At 38.7% G+C, this 21,159-nt stretch overlaps 1 protein-coding gene across 5 annotated transcripts; it reads right to left on the bottom strand.

Annotated features, from left to right (window-relative positions):
• Positions 1-1,389: 1,389 nt before the first annotated feature.
• Coq2 (ubiquinone biosynthesis protein COQ2, mitochondrial) lies at positions 1,390-20,281 on the bottom strand. Of its 5 annotated transcripts, none has more exons than XM_085940554.1 (7): positions 19,872-20,281; positions 14,836-15,427; positions 12,977-13,152; positions 12,008-12,155; positions 10,451-10,644; positions 5,050-5,238; positions 1,390-2,852 (listed from the first exon to the last, which is right to left on the bottom strand). In XM_085940554.1, the coding sequence occupies exons 2-7, from the start codon at positions 15,362-15,364 to the stop codon at positions 2,670-2,672; spliced, it is 1,419 nt and encodes a 472-aa protein (XP_085796680.1). In that variant the 5' UTR covers positions 15,365-15,427; positions 19,872-20,281; the 3' UTR covers positions 1,390-2,669. The 5 variants fall into 5 exon arrangements, with proteins under 5 accessions (XP_085796680.1, XP_085796679.1, XP_085796684.1 ...); XM_085940553.1 differs by lacking the exon at positions 19,872-20,281 and adding an exon at positions 17,862-17,967; XM_085940558.1 differs by lacking the exon at positions 19,872-20,281 and having other exon boundaries at positions 13,649-14,969.
• Between the last annotated feature and the right edge of the window lie 878 nt (positions 20,282-21,159).

Genomic DNA, 21,159 nt, shown 5'->3' on the forward strand with positions numbered 1-21,159 from the left:
ATGTTAATGTAGAAATTATAAAATTGCGAGAAGCGCAACTTGACATGGAAAGGTGCGCGTTGGGCATTACGTGGAAAGATCACAAAATAAACCAATGTGTAAGGAAGCAGACAAGAGTATGCGATGTGATAGATGTCGGTAAGCAGATGAAATCGCAATGGGCTGGACATGTCGCTCGGCGAGTGGACAACAGGTGAAAAAAAACCCACAGGGACGTCCTAAAACCCTCTGTATAGACGAGCTCATAAAGTTTGGTGGATGTATGCGGCAGCAAAGAGCTAGAGACCTAAAGGAGGCCTTCATCCAACAGTGGATCGACCCCGGCTGATGATGATAATCTACTAAAGTACTAAAGTAGATATTTTAAAAAAATTAATCCTCGACTGTGATTAGAACTCGGACTGGAATTTTGGATAGTTAGGATAGGAGCGTTTTGACCGCGAGACTAATTGGCATCGAATCCGCCACACCCAAATGAATGTATATATTTACAAAAATTACATCAGTGCCAGCACCCATTAGGCTTAAATACCTACATCCTCGGATCACATGGTAGTATGACACTGGTTTTGATGTTGTGTTTTTTTACAATACGTGTGTAATCGTATGTATGTGTGAAATTACTTGGAGCCTTTTTTTGATTGTATTAATCTATTAGTGCAAAATACGTTTGACTGATGAAGCTGAAATTACATTGGCAGATTAGACCAGCCGTCACTTTTTTCAATTGCCTATGTTATCTCAATCATGACCGCTTCTGGAACAGACATTCGGGAAGTGTTTGACATTGTGCATGGTGAACTAATAGTGTTAAGTTAGATTTTAAAAGCCTTGGGGTCCTAAATTGGAGGGAAGCTTGTACGTATGTGGTTCGCCGTATGTTGTATCGGAAATATATGGCCGTATATTAAAGACTGTCCAATCTCTTTGGGTCGTATAGTAGTGCCATATCTAAATAAATCACGGTTCTTATCGGTTTACTTTACAGGAAGCCAGCGGCAAACATATTTTGAAAATAGCTGATATACTGGATTATTTGTTAGGTTAGGTTTTCATTCTTGTATTCTTGAAATTTGCCAAAATCGGCTATGAAAATTGAATAAATGTATGTTCATATTGAATGTAATAAAATTGGAGACCTTATAGTATGCGGACATCACTTTGAGATAAGAAAGCTCACGGCGAACTGTGCTACAGTGAAATATAATACGTACAATTTACATGTAACCCTTTGGAAGACCTGGATTAAGGAAGATGCTGAAGGAAGCCTAGACCCACATTGGGTCGTAGTGCCAGGAAGAAGGAAAATGCAGTCTACTTATAGTAAAAATAAAACACGGTTTTAAATAATATTAACAATTTAATATCATTAAATAAATTTGTTTCTTATTAATTTCTAAAGTAGATTTATTTTATTTTAAATATAAAATTTTAGTTATCCTATTCTAATGGCATAATCACAAAAAAATAATTTAAAAAACACAACATAGAATTAACAAAAAAATTATTTATTCTGCGAATAACGTAATATTTAAGAATGTATCATTCTTTATTGAATATAGGTGATTTGAAACATCTCAGAATCATTCCGATTAAAAAATACTTGTACCGATTAAGGTGCCCATACACGGCCATACGAGACCTGCATTGCGTAGATCGATTTTGTAGCACCACTGCAGGTTGAGGGAGGGCTGGCCACGGCGACGAAACCCTTGAGGTTGTGCCCCAAGGGTACGGAGTGTCGCACTCTCTGGCGGGATCAGAAACAACATGTCCCAGCCACGTGAAGCGTCCGTCTCTTCGTGATTACCTCAATCACCGAGGGCCGCCGTGTCCCCTCTCGTTGTCGCAATTAAAAGTTAAAGGTCAAAAGACTTAAGCGAAAGAAAAGACAAACGAACCAAGAGTGCTGATGACAACCATAAAACTGGTGTCGCCAAAACCAAACCAAAAGAGTGCCACATACCCCCAGAATGAGACTGCAACACACTCTTTTAAGCACCATGGTGCATGGTTGCAATACCAGTTCCGTGCGGCTTCGCTCGAGCGATATCAGCATTTAAAATCTTTTCTTACAGGCACATTGTAGCGTCATGGAAGGCGGTCGTCCCCACGGCTCCAAATACGTGACATGATGGAAGGCGAGATAAACAATGTCCCAATTAAGCGATGTAAATTACTGTTAGTTCTTGGCTTGGTTTCCGTTCCTTGAGATGTGGCCCAGATACGTGCCTGCCCCAATTAAGCGAGATCATTTTTTATTTAATTCTACGCATTCTTGGTTTAATTAGCAAATATGATTCAGTACGTTAAATATATTTATAATACCTTATTACGATTCCGAGGTGTTTCAAATTATAATGTAGTAAAAATGATCACTAATGCTTCAGGTAACTTTCACTTATGAGTCCAACATTGGCCCACTTTTTAAAAGTAGTTAAAAAATACACATCGAGGTAATAATATTTCACAGTTTAAACTGAGAGCGCTTGGTAGAATTCATGATTTACCATTGGCAATCGGTTTTGTCATATCTGAGCATGGTTTCCTCTTTCGACATCTCAATTAAAATAATTGAGGTGCCGAGGATTAAATGCTGATGATAGAAGAAGTACACCGGTAGCGTCCGGTTGCAAAGTTAAATAAGCCTGATTATAAATTTGTGCCGTTCACTGGACCAGTTCCAGTAGAGTCGGTTGTTTTCCGTTGTTCGTTTGCATGTCGTTGATGTACTCCTTAATGGTCTTCCACTTGCCGGCGAGGATGCCAAAGAAGATGAGCATGCCCAGTGTGCTATTGGAGACAAATTTCTCGGCGCAGTCGCGAGGGTTTTCCGTGTCCAATGTTATTATCTGAAAGACATGAGAAATGAATATTTAAGCTTGCTGTGCGATATAGAGCGTTTCAATAGCGAAAAAAAGTGGTCGTATTGGTAAAACAAGTTCATTATTTTTCTTCTTCTATTGTCAGCCCCAAAAACAAAATGACAACATAACCTATGTACGCATTTCTCTGTGTTTTGCGTAATAATTATTCATCTTAAAAATAATGTTTATTCCTTTTAATTGCCAAGATAAAATCAAGGAGGGAGTATTTTTTCACAGGTGAATTTTATATTCAAATGTCTGCCGGCAATATGTGTATTGCGTGAAATGTCAAATTGAAGTCGAATTTAATTATACACTATACGATCCTATGAATTTAAGGTGACGCATCAGTGAAACGCCAAATAATTTTCAACTGTAGGCGCGACGAAATTTTGGACTCGCTCGCATTCAGTGAGAGAACGTCGAGCCAGAAGCACGTCACTTTGCTGCGTGATGGCGACGGGCCAATTAATTCTAAAATCGTGTAAAGATGACTAAAAACGTTACCCATTTACTTTAAAAAGCAAACATGTCAATGAATATATTATTATTGTTACTAATAGAACAATAAACAGAACATAAAATGGACGTATGTTGGATTTATATGACAAATAATATTTTGTTTGACAGGCGTCATTTGCACCCGTGACCCGCAATCCGCGCATCGCCTAGCAACGATCTTTTTAGACCGTGCCTCAACTAATGCATGGCCTTAAGTATTCCTTCAGATCTTGGATCCATGCGCCTGTGCGTTCAAAGAGTCATTGTACGCGATCTGGCATCTGACGCCGAGTTGCATGCATGGCAGGGACAATGGACTTTCTCTTCCGAGGGCAGACAGACGCATTTGTTTTTTTCCAAATATAAAGTGGCACATAACCAGATTGACTCCAGACCATTGGACTACGAGCTCTGTCAGCTTGGCCTAATAGAATTTCTTTATATGGCGAATTGTAGGATGCCAATCAGATACGCTGGGAGTATCCCCATATGACGGTTGAAAGGGAAAAGCGTCTTAAGTCGGTCTAATCGTCAGTTATACCGATCGGCCATTGCGACTTGGTAAGGACAATTTCTCAGCTTTCAAAAAGTCTACAGCATTTTACGGCGAGAAGGTCTTTTCTCATCGAGAATTGACTAATACACCCGTTCCTCTTTTTGCACGGGGGATACGTTCCAAAGACTACCGTGCAAAACAAAACCGTGTAAAAAAAGATAAGGTGCCCATACAAAAATGGTAGATAGGTTCCAATACTTAAAATCAACTCAAAATATGAAATTCTGGAACCCAAAAATAAATCAAATTTTTTATTATTTATTCATTAAAATATTTATACAGAAAAATACATAGTTATCGATTTTAATTAAATTTAGCATAGAGAAATATATTCATTCACTCTGGTTACTTGACAATAAACGTGCCTGTTTACTGCTGTTTTTCTCTGGCGAAAAATCACTCATAGCTGGAAATGTTTAATGACGGTTACGCTTGAAACATGCGGCGCGTCTCTCGTATCGAACCCGAAGTGACTGACTAGTGGCTCCATGTATGTATCTCAGGGCAGCATCCGGTGACAACATATGTATATGTATGCACCAGTGGCGTGCAGTCCATTGCAACGCAATTTTTTGATAAATAAATCTACATACATAGGTATTTTTATTCTTTTTAGTTTTTTTAAACCATGTTAAAGCAAAAAAATCAGTGTAAATAAAAGATAATAAAAAATACAAATTAAATTAATATTATTATTAAAAGTACATTACAAATATTATATCAGAATCGAAATCACGCACACTTTAGCACATGCCAACCAAGGTAGTGGGAAGTTGCTCTTCAAACACTTTCAGGGGCGCCTAACGTTCATTACGTCATGGTATTTGCCTGCATGATGTGTGTGGAGACGTGGCGGGTGGTGGAGAAAATAATGTATGTAAGTAACTAATTGGGTAAATCTAAATTTTATAATGGAATGTCATTGTTAGGTGTGAAGTTCTGTCAATCAGTAGACCAGGGGTTCTTTTTTTTGCATAATTTTTTTACATTCAGGCTCCATTACCTATGTGTTTTTCAACATCTTTGAACGTAGCAGTAAGTAGGTAACGGTTGATTTAAGAAGCTTTTGAATTTGTCCGCGATGGTAGAACACTTTTGTGGGAGTCATATAAATAATAACATTACCTGCTTTGCCGTGTGGGCTCCGACCAGTCCCAGGGTCATGAAATATGGCAGGCCGAGGTCTGCAGCCACTCCGACGGCCGTCAGGCATGACACCATGCCCCCGGAGAAGACCGCTAGGCAAGGTTTGGTGTACGAGCCAAACTTCAGGGCGGTCGATCGGACGCCTATGATCGCATCGTCACGTTTGTCCTAAACAAATTAAACAGACAATCAAGGTGAAGTTTATCAGAATTTCAATGAATTTAAATTAGGTGACGAGAATTGAATGAATACAAGTGTAATGGTTACCAAGTAGTTGTGAAAAATATACAAATTGGTTTGGAATATATTCGATGATTCAGTATTGAACGGTAACAAGTCAAAAATTCGACATTTCGCGATATTGGTATCAAAATACTCGTAAAAATGAGCTCTTGTCGGTTGTGTAGAGAAACAATTCGAAAAAAATAATTTAGATATCTTGAGAGCCAAAAACCCGTATGAAATTTTACAAACTTTCAAACAAAACCAGTTTTGTACAGATCCATTTTGAATTGTTTCTGTTTAAAACTGACGATTGACCATACGTTTCAATTTAGAATAGATAAATTCTGACATGTATCCTTCTAAAACTTGTCAAATCTTGTGCATTGTGAAATATTCATAATATTAAAACATGATTATCTTACAACTACGTTTTTTGAGTTGTTACTGTTTAACTCTGGGTCATCGAATCATGCAGTGGCGAAGGGTGGAGGTAGGCAATGGAGATTCAGCATTAATAGAGCACACTACACTCAAATAAACCCTGCCTAGCCCAAACCATAATAGAGGTAGGCTGTGGAGATTCGACAAAAATAATACACATCTTTTCAGTCATACTTATTTGTTTTCATTAAACTGAGAATAAAAATATGGTTTTTACAATTCGATTAAGCCCTGCCTGAACCAAATCATAATTACCATAAATCATAGGTTTAGGCAGAGATTAATCGAATGGTAAAACCATCTCCAATTATTATTCATCTATATATATAAAAGAAAGTCGGGTTAGTTACACCATTTATAACACGAGAACGGCTGGACCGATTTTTAGGATCTTTGCATTGTTGGATTTGTTTCAGCCCCGAATAGCAGAATAACTATTAAAACATCGGAAAAATTCACGGAAAAAAAAAATATGAAGAAAATTAATTTTCTCATACATTTTGAACAATGAACGCGCAATCGAAAATAAAAGAAAATCACAAAAAATTTAAATCCGTATACAACGCCATCTCTGATACATGACAGAAACAATAAACAAACAAACAAAAGAAAGAATGATAGTCGAAATGTCTAACTGTCAATGGTGTAGTGTGCCCAACATTTCGTGCTTCATGTCAACAGCTCAATTTGCTTGAAAGCGATACGAGTTACACCATTTATAACTCAAGAACGGCTGGACCGATTTTTATGATCATTGATTTGTTGGATTTGTCTCCGCCCCGAATAGCAGAATAACTATTAAAAAATCGAAAAAATCACGGAAAAAATGTGAAGAAAATTCATTTTCTCATACATTTCGTATGGAGCGGCTTTTTTGATGACATCTTGAGAACTGATTGACTGATTTCGTTGATTTTTTTTGTTCTTCATTTGTTCGTCGTTTGTTGTTCGTTTTGTACGTCAGAATCGAGACGGAGCGCTTCACTTTCATTCGGTTGAACCAAGCCAAACTGCGTTCGGAGGAGTATATTCATTTACGCGATGCAATCAGCACCGAAGGAGATGCAGCTAATGTTGGTCGATTGACTATTCTACTGGCGACGTACATTGGCAGCCCGCGTCATATACATGAATATGCGCAATATGCAATGACATAATATTATGTTCGTCATTACGGTCGTCCAGATCTATTCATCACCTTTACGTGCAATCCGAAATGGATAGAAATTGTTCAATTGCTGCCCCCGGACAAACATCAAATGATCAGCACGACATCACCGCACGTGTCTTCAAACAAAAAATCCTGTCGCTGATGAACTACATTGTTAATCATCGCGTCTTTGGGGATACTCGATGCTGGATGTATTCGATTGAATGGCAAAAACGAGGCTTACCGCATGCACACATTTTTTTTTGGTTAGTTGAAAGAATTCAACCAGACCAAATAGATGACATCATATGCGACGAGATTCCTGATCCCGAAACCGATCCAGACCTGCATGATGTTGTATTTACTAACATGATTCACGGACCGTGTGGCGCCGTCAACCCCCAATCACCGTGCATGGTCGACGGCAAGTGTTACAAGCGTTATCCACAAAATTTGACGGCGGATCACTGCGAACGATGGTTATCCACTATATCGGCGTCAATCACCCAATGATAACGGTAGAACCATCACAACGAAAGTGAAAGGAAACGATATCGTAGTCGACAACACTTGGATTGTTCCGTATTTGCCACTTCTTTCCAAAACATTCAAGGCGTATTGCTACGTGGAGTATTGCAATTCAGTGAAGTCCATCAAATACGAGGGTGGGTCAATAATTCCTTAGAAAAAAGCATTAAAACAGTTTTTATTTTTGTATTTTTTTTTATTTCTCAACATAATCTCCTTGGAGCTCAATACACTTGGTTAGACGTTTCTCAATTTTTTTTAAACCGTCAGAAAAATAAGTTTTCGGAAGGTCCTCAAAATAAGCATTTGTCCGATCGATGACTTCTTCATTTGAAAAAAAACGTTGTCCACTTAGCCATTTTTTTAAGTTTGGGAAAAGGAAAAAGTCACTGGGGGCTAAATCTGGCGAATACGGTGGGTGGTCGACCAATTCGAACTTCAATTCTTCAATTTTAGCCATTGATCGTAAACATGTGTGAACACGGGCATTGTCCTGATGAAAGAGGATTTTTTTCCTGTTTAAATGAGGCCATTTTTCTTCAATTTTGTTTTTTAGCTGGTCCAATAAAGATGCATAATAATCCCCTGTTATTGTTTTTCTTTTTTCCAAATAGTCAACGAAAATAATTCCACGTGCATCCCAAAATACAGTAGCCATAACCTTACCAGCTGATTTTACGGTTTTCGCCTTCTTTGGACATGGTTCGCCTTTCGCAATCCACTGCTTTGACTGTTCTTTCGTCTCGGGAGTATAGTGGTATATCCATGTTTCATCTACAGTCACAAAGCGACGAAAAAATTCATCCGGATTGCGTTGCATGAGCGACAACAGGGCTTTAGAGGCCACCACCCTATTGCGTTTATCGTCGACTGTGAGCAAACGCGGCACCCATCTTGCAGAAATTTTTTTCATGCCCAATTTGTCATGTAAAATAGAAATGACGCTACCTTTTGAGATCCCTGTAACCTCAATTATCTCACTCAACTTTAATCTTCGATCACTTAACACCATATCGTGGATTTTATTGATCATTTCTGGTGTAGTCACCTCTACAGGACGTCCTGAGCGTGGTTCATCCTTTGTTGATGTACGACCACGTTTAAATTCATTTAACCAGTTATAAATAGTTGCAAGTGAAGGAGCAGATGTGCCGTGAACTAAATCCAACTCATTTTTTATTTCCTTTGCTGTTAACCCTTTTATATTAAAATGTTTAATAACAGCTCTAAACTCAATTTTCTCCATTTTTGTAAACAAGCAAATTTTTTTTTTAAATGTACGAGAAACACACAACAACCCGACCAATCTGATTGAAACTTCGTAGCATACTGAATCGGTAGTGCCGCTGCATGAAAACAAACCGCTTACAGTACTAGTCGCGCTACCTGTCGGCTTTTCTAAGGACTTATTGACCCACCCTCGTACATCTGCAAATATGTCACCAAAGGCAGCGATATGGCGGTTTTTGGTGTTCAAACTCCCAATACCAACGATAAAATCACACACCATCAAGTTGTCGATATGTGAGTTGCAATGAAGCGATTTGGCGTATTTTCTCATTCCCCATTCATGAACGTCATCACACCGTTGTACATTTGGCGGTGCATCTGGAGAATGGTCAACGAGTTTATTTTAATGCATCGAATGTTGCTTAACGTGCTGTAACACCTCCAGTGACAACATTGACCAGTTTCTTTTCGATTTGCCAAAACGATCCGTTTGCACAAATGTTGCTCTACTCTGAGATGCCACGTTATTACACTTGGAACGCTTCATCGAAGAAATTTCAATGTCGGAAGCAAGGCGATGCAGTTCCTGATCATACGGATGTGCGTTTTGCTGATGCCCTTGGTCCCATTTACACAGTTCATCCGATGAATGACGAATGCTTCTACTTGCGGTTGTTTCCGGTGAATGTTCGTGGGCCGACATCATTTGAATCACTTCGAACTGTCAATGGTGTGGTGTGCCCAATATTTCGTGCTGCATGTCAACGGCTCAATTTACTTGAAAACGATACTCATTGGGACATGACAATCGCTGAAGTAATTATTGTTTCTGCATCTCCAAGTCAGACACGCACATTATTTGCTATCATTATTTCGACATGCTTCCCATCGAATCCACCTGAACTGTGAAACAAGTACAAGGATGACATGTCAGAAGACATTTTACATTGAATTCGTGTCAGTTCAGGGAATCCCGATCTCGGAGTGAATAAGTAAATACATAACCAGGCTTTGCTTTTGATCGAAAACATGTGTTACCTCATGTGCGGCAGTTTGTTAGTCAAGTTAGGAATGCCAACGCCACATCGTGGAATAAATGACTCTTTCAATCTAGAATGGAACGTGAACATGAATATGATTGAGATGCATTGAACCAATCAGTTCGAACGAATGTACCACTGTTGAACCCCCAAAAGAAGGAAGTGTACGATACGTTAATGAAGGCAATTGATGATGAAAATGGTGGCTTATTTTTCCTCGATGCGCCCGGTAGAACTGGGAAGACATTCCTCATGTTCATGATTTCGCCACTGTTCGTGCGAGGTCCGAAATTGATGTAGCAGTTGCTTCTTCTGGGATAGCGGCCACGTTGCTAAAAGGATGCTGAACGGCTCATTCAGCGTTTAAATTGCCGTTAAACCTTCAAACAACTCAAAAACCAACATGCAACTGCTAAATACTCAGCAATGGCCAAAGGTTTGGAAGCAAGTAAAATCATCACCAGGCATGAATGCACAATGGCGCACAAACGCGCATTGGAAGCACTCAATCGAACTATGAAAGATCTGCGATCAAGATGTTTTGGAGGCGCAATGATTCTACTATCTGGCGATTTCCGCCAAACACTACCAGTCACTTCTAAATGGGCAATAACTATAAATCATACGAACATTTTCAATTACGTATTACAAATATATATATGTTATTGTAGACCAGTACAACATACAACAGACTACAGGGTCTCCTCGGTCTATAAAAACCAGATTCAAGCATTGAACGTTTAAAAACTCCAAAATAAATGCTGACCTGATGTGCGTATATGGTATCATAAAGCAGGGTCCAGCAGACTCCGGCCGCATACAAAGGGAGGCAGACGGCTGGGTCCACCTGACCTGTGACAGCGGAGAATCCGAGCAGGGCTCCCCAGTTGAATGCCAGGCCTAGCACGAATTGGGGGTAGTCTGTCACCCGTTTGGCCAGAGGATACAGGACAACTAGAACTGTGATATTCGTGAGAGATTATTAAGCGGACAATCTTGCACCGATTCCAGTGTCATTATAACAATAATTGAGATGTTGGGTACGAATAGAAGTGCACAGGTAACCAAGTTGAATATATCAAAATCAAAGTTGAATTTTAATAGATTTAAGTTTTGTACTATTCGTGTCTTTTGTGACCCGGGTTTCGCATTTCAGTATCTTCAGGCATTATGCGCACTCACCAATGGTAATTGTACACTGATAACGAATACAATTAAGTAAACAATAAAACAAGTAAAACAAGTAAAAAATTAATACAATTCAAGTACCCTCAAGTCGATTTTATTTTGAAAAAATATCCATAAAATTCTTGGATTGATTTTAAATAGCGGTGGGATGGGGCGGTTACGAGTAACTTGTACGTATGCAGTTCACTGTAGGACACTTCTTCGGTGTTCATTATACAAACACATGTTTCAAGGATAACGGCTAGAAGTGTTCTAGGGTGAACTGCATACATATAAATTTCCGGACACGGGAGGGGGCACGGTTAAAAAATCCTGCAGGTGCCACTCTGCCTGCTATTTATTGCTTCTCGTCACATCAATCGCGGAATACCACACTTTTCTAGGTACATTCCCTATACCCAGATCTACCAAGATCAATCTAGCGATAAACGCCTAGCTTGCAGGTATAACACGGGGTAAACCTACAATATATTGCGAGCTGTCACATCCACAAGTCGTTATCCAACGCGTGAGGTAAAAGACATAATTATTAAGATTGTTAGTATCTGTTTGTGTTGTCCGCGCCGTCATGTATTTTAGATATGTCAGATTCGGAGTATTAAAGCAAACAACGGATGGATAGTTGCACCAACTTATGAGTGCCACGGGTCTGGTGAACACAGGTCTTGTGCAACGTAGAATGCTGAGAGGAGTGGAGTTAAGCAGTTCATATTATGTTGATAGCCAAATCATCCGAGACACGATCCTGTCCTGTAAGTCCTGACGAAGTAATATCACCCCCACCCCCACCCCCAAAAACCCCCATGGTGTACGTGACTGAATTGTATAATTAATTATTATACATTTTTCACGGATTCATTCGGTTAGCAAAACAGACATGATGTTGAATAGAAATTAATCACTATTGGAGCTCCGTGCGCTAGCAGTTTCATCACAAAAAACGGCCATTTTGAAACCGGTTTGAGGCAGGTAATGCGCACGCTGCGCATGCACAGCGATATGTTCATCTGGTGAATGAAAAAATGCATGAATGTAGACAGGGTTTATCACGCACAATGTTTAAAAACCTCCCCATAACACATTTTTGCTTCTGTTAATAATATAATATTCAGTGTGAAGAAATTTAAGAACTCACTCATGCTGGAAGCTCCTAAAGCAACGCTGTACCAGTTCAGTTGGAGTAGGATTGTCAGGCCCAAGGACAACTGGGCAGCCAGAAATACCAGTGCCTTCTTCCGTGTGATCGCTCCGCTGACTAGAGGTCTACTCCGCGTCCTTTCCACCTGCAAGAAGATCAGAAAAGTAGTATAGTAAGTAGTAGCGTAGTAAGAAAAGTAGTAGCGATGGACAAAACATCGAGAGCGTCGACAGCTTCAAGTACCTGGGGGTACACATCACGGGAGATGGCATTTTGCAGAAAGAGCTTGCTATCCGAATAGGAATGGCTGGAGCAACATTCAACTCGATGCGAAATGTCTGGGACTCACGATTGTACTCGATCAAAACCAAATGCCGCCTATTCGACGCTTGCATTCTGACAGTGCTGCTTTACGGTAGCGAATCATGGCACCTTACGAAGGCTCAGAGCAACCGTATACTGAGCTTCGAAAACAGATGTTTGCGACGAATACTGGGTGTGCAGTGGTATGACTTTAGGAGCAACGAGGAGATAAGAGAACGCACCAAGCAGCCTCTCATCACGCTGAAAGTGAAGAGGCGACGTTGGACCTGGCTCGGCCACGTGCTGCGGATGCCAGAAGAGAACTTTAACCTGGCTTGCCTGTTCTTCAAGCTGACCGGATTCCGGCGACCTGGAAGGCCGCTAAATACAATCTACAGAGTGTATACTGCGGAGCTACGGGATGCTGGTTTGACCTGGAACGAAGCAAGAAGACTGGCGAGCGACAGGGATTCTTGGAGGCGCCGCGTGGTGTCCATATGCTCCAGCTAAGGGGCGGATATGGCTAAAGAAGAAGAAAGAAGTATCTCCACCCTTCACCACTGGTATACTGTATACGGCAGTGTTACAGTATGCTGGCATTATCTATGACAGGGATTCGAGGAGCGGACGTGGATTAAGAAGAATAAATTAAACGAATCTCACCTTAGCATCGATGTCTTTATCCCACATATCGTTGATGGTGCATCCGGCGCCTCGCATAACGACTGCACCGGCTAGGAATAAGCCCATTGTCTGCGCGACGCCTCCCGCGGACATAATCGAAGGATCTGAGGCCAAGAGAATTGACCAGCCGCACGGCCAGAACAGAAGCCATGACCCTGAGGAATTAAAAAGAAGATGATTCATTGTTTCTGCTACATAGCATACGTACTTGCAGTGTTTATATTATGTAGTGTGAATAAACCATGTCAGAACAGACGACGCACTTTAAAAGTGCTGTAGAAAGTTACACGATGCAACCAATAGAACATTGTTTATGAGCAGAATACGAACCCTCAAGCTTTTACTGTAGTGTAGTGAAACATTTGTGAAGTGATACAATCGAAACAATCAGAGAAATACCCAGTCTTAACTACACTTTACAGAAATACCCGCTCTTGCTTTTTCGTACAAGGTAGTTGAGAGTGATTTACATATTCGCATTTATGATATTGAAAAATTTGCTCGATTACAGTTTTCACGTGAAGTGTGCAGTTAATTATACTTCTCCATTTATGTATTTAATTTTCTTTATGGCCGGAATTAAATATGTTGTGTAGTTCTCTTGTGTTGTTTTGTTGTTTAGTATTTCATGAAATGTTAGGGGTCAATTACGTAATTATGTTGTCCACACAGAGTTCCGAGAGTCCATCGCTTCTTTTGCATTGGGCAGTCATTGATTACACATGCCGCACAGTTTGAGATGTGCAGCCGTCACATGGACAGCAGTCATCGTCCCTCGATTTAAATCTTTTTAGATAGCCTCTCAGTGCTCCGTGTCTTATCAGTATATGTGTGAGTTTGTGTGATGTTTCTATGTTCCTGGAAAGAGATTATGTTTAGAATAAATTTTCGCGTTGTTAATTCTGTGGCGGATGTTGTGTATCTGTCGTAGACTACTTAATTAATTACCTAGTTAATTACTTTAGAAATCGGGAGTATCAGTTGCTAATTCTTCCAAGGAGCAGTGTCGTATGCCAAAGTCTAAAGACCGAAGAAATATTAAGATCGCTCAGTTGCCATTCCGTTTTTCTTATATACACAACGATGGTCATTTTTTATGTTCATTGTGATTATTTACTCAAGTGTTGTAGTAATAAATAAACAGTACACGAATTTTATGTGATTTTTCAACTAAATAATAAGGCCGAAGTGTAATATTAATGACTGCTTATCTACTTATCGTGACAGATTTTATTTTTATACGCCATGAAAATTTGCAAATAAATGTCCTAGCAGTAGCGTGAAGTTTTCTGCAAATGAATCTGTAATGCGTAGTCACTTGTAACTATTTTATATAAAGACCAATCATCCTAGTTTTTGCATCAATTTCATACATTTTTGGTTACATACATCTATTATAGAGAAGAAGGTTTTCAACATGTTTTCAAGTACCTACATGCACACATGAGCACTGGTAGCGCACATTAGTTGAAAATGAAGATTACAATACCGAATGAAAATACCAATACCGGTAATCGTAAAATAATTGGAAAAGACAGAAGTATCTAACAATAAATATAATATAATTTGTAAAAATCTCTTTCAAATATTACTATTTTATAGCATGTGTCATAGGGCCACGAAATTAAACTAGACATCGCGTGACCTGACAAAAAATACAGTGCCTTTTATGTTAATTCGTTCATTTTGTTTCCACTGTCAATACCGAATATGTATATCGGTATTGTCTGATTATTAAAACCGGTATTTCGGTATCGAAAAATACTGAGATACCGGTATTGCAATCCCTAGTTGAAAACAATAATTTTCTGTAATAATAATGACATAATTTCACTCACCGATTGGTTTGTCGATACGTATCAATTTAAAATAGGGAATTATGGCGTTCTGGATATTTTGTATCTTGCCTGCGGCGACATTATCCGGTATTCCCCTATCATCAATGACACTTCTGACGCCTTCTTTTTTTAAATTATCGAAAACAAAACCACCTCTGCTCTCATTGGCCGGTTCCGAACAGTCATCATTAGCTTTGTTATTATTTTTAACAGCACCGTCGTCTATAGTGTTACTTAGTCTATTATTTAAAATAAATTTTTGGCTTTTTCTTTCACTGTAACTAGAATTTCTTCTAATTGCTGTATTAATATATTTAAGACTAAAGGAACTGAGACTAGAACATTTTAAGTGTACACGATCACCGTTGGTATGGTGATAAGTCGCGGTGGTATCGCGGCAAGTACGATAATACGCAAACCGCTTGGCATTGTGGTTTAATACTGCGCATGGTTTCAGATACGCCGTTCTGCTTGTAAGCAATCTTGTGTTGTTCCACATTTTAAATGATTTTAAAATATTATAATACATTCAACGAATGCATTACTGGCGTCCGGTGTTTATCTCTGTGTTGCCATCGTGATGGGAAGACATCTGGAAAAAAAAACAAAAAACAATTGAAGGGGCGGGGCATTTTTGCATAATTTGGATCTTACCAGTGGTGAGGGGTGGAGGTAGGCTGTTAAGCATGGCCCCCACAAAGGGGCGGCTGACAGGGCTCTCGCCTGGGGGCCCGGTGTGGTGATTCGACCAGTTATGTAAGATAACCATACACTACAGATATGCTGTAATATTGAAAAAAAGTCGCCTGCGGGCTATTTTACTTAACGAATAGTACCATTCAAAATAACTGTGCGATGCAATAAGTGTAATATTATGATGATTGATATAATTAAATGACAATTTAAGTGTAAAATTTTATTCTCTAGTTATTTTTAGTGTATTTCTTGGTTAATGACAATGACTATTTTTCCAATATGATGAAGGTTTGCAAGTTACTTGACTACAACAAAAGGGGGTCGTGATCAGTGCTTCATAATTTATGATGCCAAGTATAATACAAAGTATCGCTAAAAATAGACAAAATACCCCTAATTTTACCTCGCAGAACCTTGGGGTTCCACGGAATAACAGTTGGGGAACACTACTGTAGAACATCATACTGCCCTTAACCTGAGCGGTAGGTAGGGGGCCTGCCAAACATCTTGGCCTGGGGGCCCGCTTCAGGATGTGGGGCCATGCTGTTAAGATTCAACTTAAATAGTGCACAATAAACTTTGTCAGTGGTCAGTTGGTATCATTGAACTGAGAATACATATGATTACAGATAGTGTTGGTAAGTTTTTTTAAATTCATTAAGCGCCTAACCAAAACATAATTGATAAAAAATATTCTTCTATCTATAAAATATCTATAAGCAGGGTTTAATTGAATTTTTAAAACTCGACACATTGTAGTCTTAGTTCAATGAAAACAAATATGTTTGAACGATAAAGTTTAATATGCACTATCTATGTCAGATCTTAACAGCCTACCTCTACCCTTCGCCACTGTGATCTACACATGTGTTTACTTACTGCACCAATAATTGTGCACAATCATCATCAGCCGGGACCAACCCACTGCTGAATGAAGCCCTCCCCTAGCTCTCTCCACTTTTCTCGGTCCTCAGTTCTTCGCTGCCACATGCATCCACCGAACATTATAAGTTCATCGGATTTTAGAATGTCCCTTCCCTGTGGATGTTCAGTACCCCAGCGGATATATTCTATACACAAGGCTGCTTTCGGCCGCTACAACCGCTAACTAGGGTAGTTTGTATCGAATTATTAGCACAATTACAATAAGTTGGTTGTAATTGTTGCAATAAGTGCTATATTTTAACGGCACCTCGCTTTGCTGTGCTAAAATTGAGAGCAAGAGCGAGAGAGACAGTTTTAACTGATTAGACAGCTAACTGATTGTTACAATTATAATACCTCAATACAAAATGTATGTCATAAATACTCACTTTATCACTTTAGCGGTCGATACTCGCCTTTTGTATAGAATAGACCCGCTGGGTACCTGAATGGCCAAGTGACCGAGTGGCGAACGTGCCAAAAAAAATATAAACTACAGTGCGCAGAGCATTTTGACGTTTATCAATTTTTACAACCTGTCAAATAAAAAAATGTCATACCTAGGTATAATGACAACAACGCATCTCGCTTACTTGAAGAATGAGATTGGCGAGACAGTCAGCACTCTTGCATGTAAACAGTTATTATCGTGATAGTTTAATTTACACACTATTGGTGCAAGTAAGCCCATGCACGTGTGCAGGTACTATTAAGTTCAATGAAAACAAATAAGCATGACACAGTTTAGTGTGCACTATCAATCTCCAATGCATCTCCACAGCCTACTTCCACTCTTCGCCACTTGTGTCTAGTAGGTACACATTTAAAAGATTATTCGAAACCTGCTGATTTTTTAGTGATTCACTCGTGTTTCCATTTTTCGGTATAAAATTAATAATCATTATTAGGTACTTCATGTAGAAATAAATTAATACTATTAATTGGCAAACGCTACAAAAAACTATTGAAATTCAGGGACCACGCCTTAAATGTATAAAAAATATCATTATTTAATAATAATAAAAAAAAAACAATTAATGATAGGCAACCGAAGGTCACGGGGTTATCACTTTTTTAAAACTATGTACCTAGGTAGATTAAAATCTCATTTTCAATCGCGATACATGACTGATAATGCCGTTCGACAGATAGCAATGAATAATTAAAAAGAAATAAATTTTACCTTGTTCGAAATTTAAAATTCGAACGCTTCGAATTTTGTTTTATTACTTTGTTATGACAATTTTTTGTCCACTATGAAATGATAACCTCAAATCTATTACAAAGCAGAAATTAAACGAGAAGTACAAGAAAAAATTAGATGACAGTAATACTTTTTAATAGTATTACATAACCGACTAAATACCGGTTATATTAAGATATATAGCATGCAATGTAATTATTACCTTTTTGATATTATATTTTTCACTATTTTTGCCTATATTTGTGCAATAAATTACGATACTATGAAGGTCGAACGACGATAGAATGACAGCGACACAGCGGAACTTGACGGAACTGACGCACGTGCTTCGTTAACAGTGTTGCCGTAAAAAATATTATTTTTCTCACCAAATTAGACCACAGACTATATTGTACTTTGTGATTTTTATATCGTACATCAGTGGCTTCCAAACTTTATGTTACTACGCCTCCCTTTTAAAAAAATATAATCATGGCACCTCCCCCCCTTTAATTCATTAAATAATACAGACACCTTTTTAAACAGTTAACAATGTACAAAAATGAAAGGAAAAAATAATACAAAAATAATTACAAGATAAAGAGAACTTTTTGTATAGGTACCTCGTTTTTAAATTTTCTGTTGAATCATATAAACTTGACAATTTTATGTATTAATAATTTAGGACAAATAAGGCAACAAATCATTTTTTTGCTATTTTGCAACAAACAAACAAAAATATAGAATACTGGAATGTAATTTTGATTTCCATAGTAACGCACGTATATATTAATAATTTAGTTGCTAGGACCAGCCCCTTAGCAACCAATAATAGTGGATTGTATTACGGATTTCATCCGAAATAACTTTTCATACAAATCAGAATTAACTGAAAATGAATTCAATTTTACTTAAATATGGCTAAAAGTATTAAAATAATGCATTGGCATCGTGTTCTGATATATTCTAAAAGTTTCAAATGTCTAGCTACCTAGTCGGGAAACCAGTTAAAATCGATTTCAAGATTTGTACTGGATAAACAACCACCGGACAAAGAATACGAGCTGACGTTGTAAAATAATAAAAGGTTTTACTACTTATATTAGATTCATTTTTAAATTAATTTATTTTTCATGCGGTGAATGTGCTTGTTTATTAGCAAAATCAATCCTTTCCAGTTTCCTTAATTACACGGTAGTTATCATTTAAGTACATAAATATCAATCATTATATAGGTACCACATCAAATCGCAACGCACAACCACATAATTTTGAAAGAAAGTAGCGCCACAGGCGACTTTTTTTACTATTACTGAAATTTAATAATGTGAAAAGTGCGAAACTATCGAACAATCTCACATATTTCACATGCAAGCAAGATCTTATTACATATTATAATCAGCAGATGTCTGAAGCATTTCATCGACCGACAAATACCCAAGGAACAAGCAGGTCAACAACATCAAGCAACTAATTGAAGTTTAATACCCCTATGATGTTATGCTTCATTGACTATCAGAAGGCATTCTACAGCGTAAGATGGAACCTTAAGCCTCAATTACATTGAGCTTCTTTACGAGCTGTTTATTGGCGAATTTAAAAGCGGGCGATTCAGCTACTGCGATTTGATGATTACACACAAAACTTTCCATTCGCTGAGAAGCCACAAGCCAGCGACTATTTTGACGGAACGTAGTTCGTTTTTTTACCGGGAGGTTGGTACTGCGCTCTAATGCGCAGACGCAGTAAAGTTGACCGGCTTTCAACTTTTCTCGGTAGAGTGTTTACAACCTGCTTATTAGCTTATTCGATGATTACACTGGGCGACTTTACAGGCAGATTGTGAATTCGCCAATAAACAGCTCGTTAAGAAGCTCAATGTAATTGAGGCTTAAGACTATAGATACACGTAGACGCCACCCATTGCATTGCTAAATAAGGCTACGTACCGTGCGTTTGGTTTGTGGGCGAGCGAACGCATTCGTACAAAAATGTTTGAGACTATAGACCATTTCGCTAATGCTCGCCCAAAGTTCTCGCACTAGACGCTCAGAGTTAAAATCTAATTTTCTTTTTTTATACGTTATATAGTATTTTTAAGTGGTTAAAATGCAACGATTAGATAAAGATATCTATAATTTAAGGTATTTTAGAGAAACACTTACTAGGTCACTTGATATTAAAATACAATAATAATATACAAATAAATTATCACGAACATGTATACACTTACCTATGAAACGTAATGCCATCTTCTTGCTTGTCAGTACTGCTACCACATTTTAATACAACACACAGAACCATCTGTTCTACTTCATGAACTAAAAATATTTACCACTGACTTTATATTTAACACAAAAAATATCAATTTTAGCAACACACGCTCGCAGGTTATCGACGCTTAGTTAAGCAACAAACTAAGATTTGGCGGCGACACCATAGCAAACCATTTCACACATCTCTAAACCTTTTATCTTACTCTAGCGTGTGTCGCAGAGATTATAAGGGTGCCGAATACTTTCTCACTCGCACTTATGCATCGTTTTTGTTCAGGATGGAACTGTATGTGGAAACTGTACTGTAATGTACTTCAGGAAATGGGAGTTCCATCACACCTTGCCTGTCTTATCAAAAACTTATATAACAATAGCCACACAAAGGTAAGAGTAAAAAGTGCGTTTTCTGAGAGTTTCCGAACCGAGAAGGGAGTTCGTCAGGGATGTGTTTTATCTCCCCAGTTATTCAATACATAATATGGAGGGCATATAATGCGAAGAGCCCGAGATTATTGGCAAGGCAGAATAACAATTGGTGGCCATAAAAAAAACAACTTAAGATTCGCAGATGATACCACACTAATCGCTGCTGATGAAAGAGAACTCACAGAGCTGCTACACCGGGTAGAGGAAGAGAGTCGCAAATACGGCCTTCTTATTAATAGGAATAAGACCAAGTTAATGGTTGTTGATCGGGCTAACCTTCTACCAACAAGTACCTACACTCCAAAACCTCGAAACAGTCGACGAGTTTGTATATCTGGGATCGACCATCAGTGGAAAGGACGGATGTGAAGCGGAAATAAAAAGGCGCACACAGATTGCAAAAAATGCGATGACACGTCTTACCACTATAATATGGAAGTATCGGAGAATTTCGATTGTCACAAAAATTATGCTTGTGCAAACATTAGTGTTCTCGATATTTCTATACGGAGTCGAGTCGTGGACCCTGAATGTAAGGGAATGGAAGCTATTGATGCCTTTGAGATGTGGTGTTGGCGCCGAATTTTTCGTATTTCTTGGACGGAGCACAGGACGAACCAGTCAATCATCCAGAGACTGAAGATAAAGGAACGGCTCTCGACAGTATGTCTGAGAAGAATTCTGCAGTTTTTTGGACAAATTGTCAGGCGCGGACGGGACAACCTGGAGAGACTGGTAGTTTTGAGTGGCCTCCAGAGAAGGCGAAGCAGAGGAAGAGCGTCTGCGCGCTGGAGCGAGCGGGGGCACCATCCATTCTGC

This window comes from Rhyacophila brunnea, unplaced genomic scaffold, assembly GCF_057557595.1.
Source record: "Rhyacophila brunnea isolate RB1 unplaced genomic scaffold, BYU_Rbru_1.0 scaffold_13, whole genome shotgun sequence".
Classification (NCBI taxonomy): Eukaryota; Metazoa; Arthropoda; class Insecta; order Trichoptera; family Rhyacophilidae; genus Rhyacophila; species Rhyacophila brunnea.

Coding starts and splice junctions, on each gene's coding strand:
- Coq2 (XM_085940554.1), bottom strand. CDS start 15,364: ATGTATTATAATATTTTAAAATCATTTAAAATGTGGAACAACACAAGA. Junction 12,156..12,976: donor ATAAAGACATCGATGCTAAG/GTGAGATTCGTT, acceptor ATCTTCTTGCAG/GTGGAAAGGACGCGGAGTAG. Junction 2,853..5,049: donor GAGCCCACACGGCAAAGCAG/GTAATGTTATTA, acceptor CATGTCTTTCAG/ATAATAACATTGGACACGGA.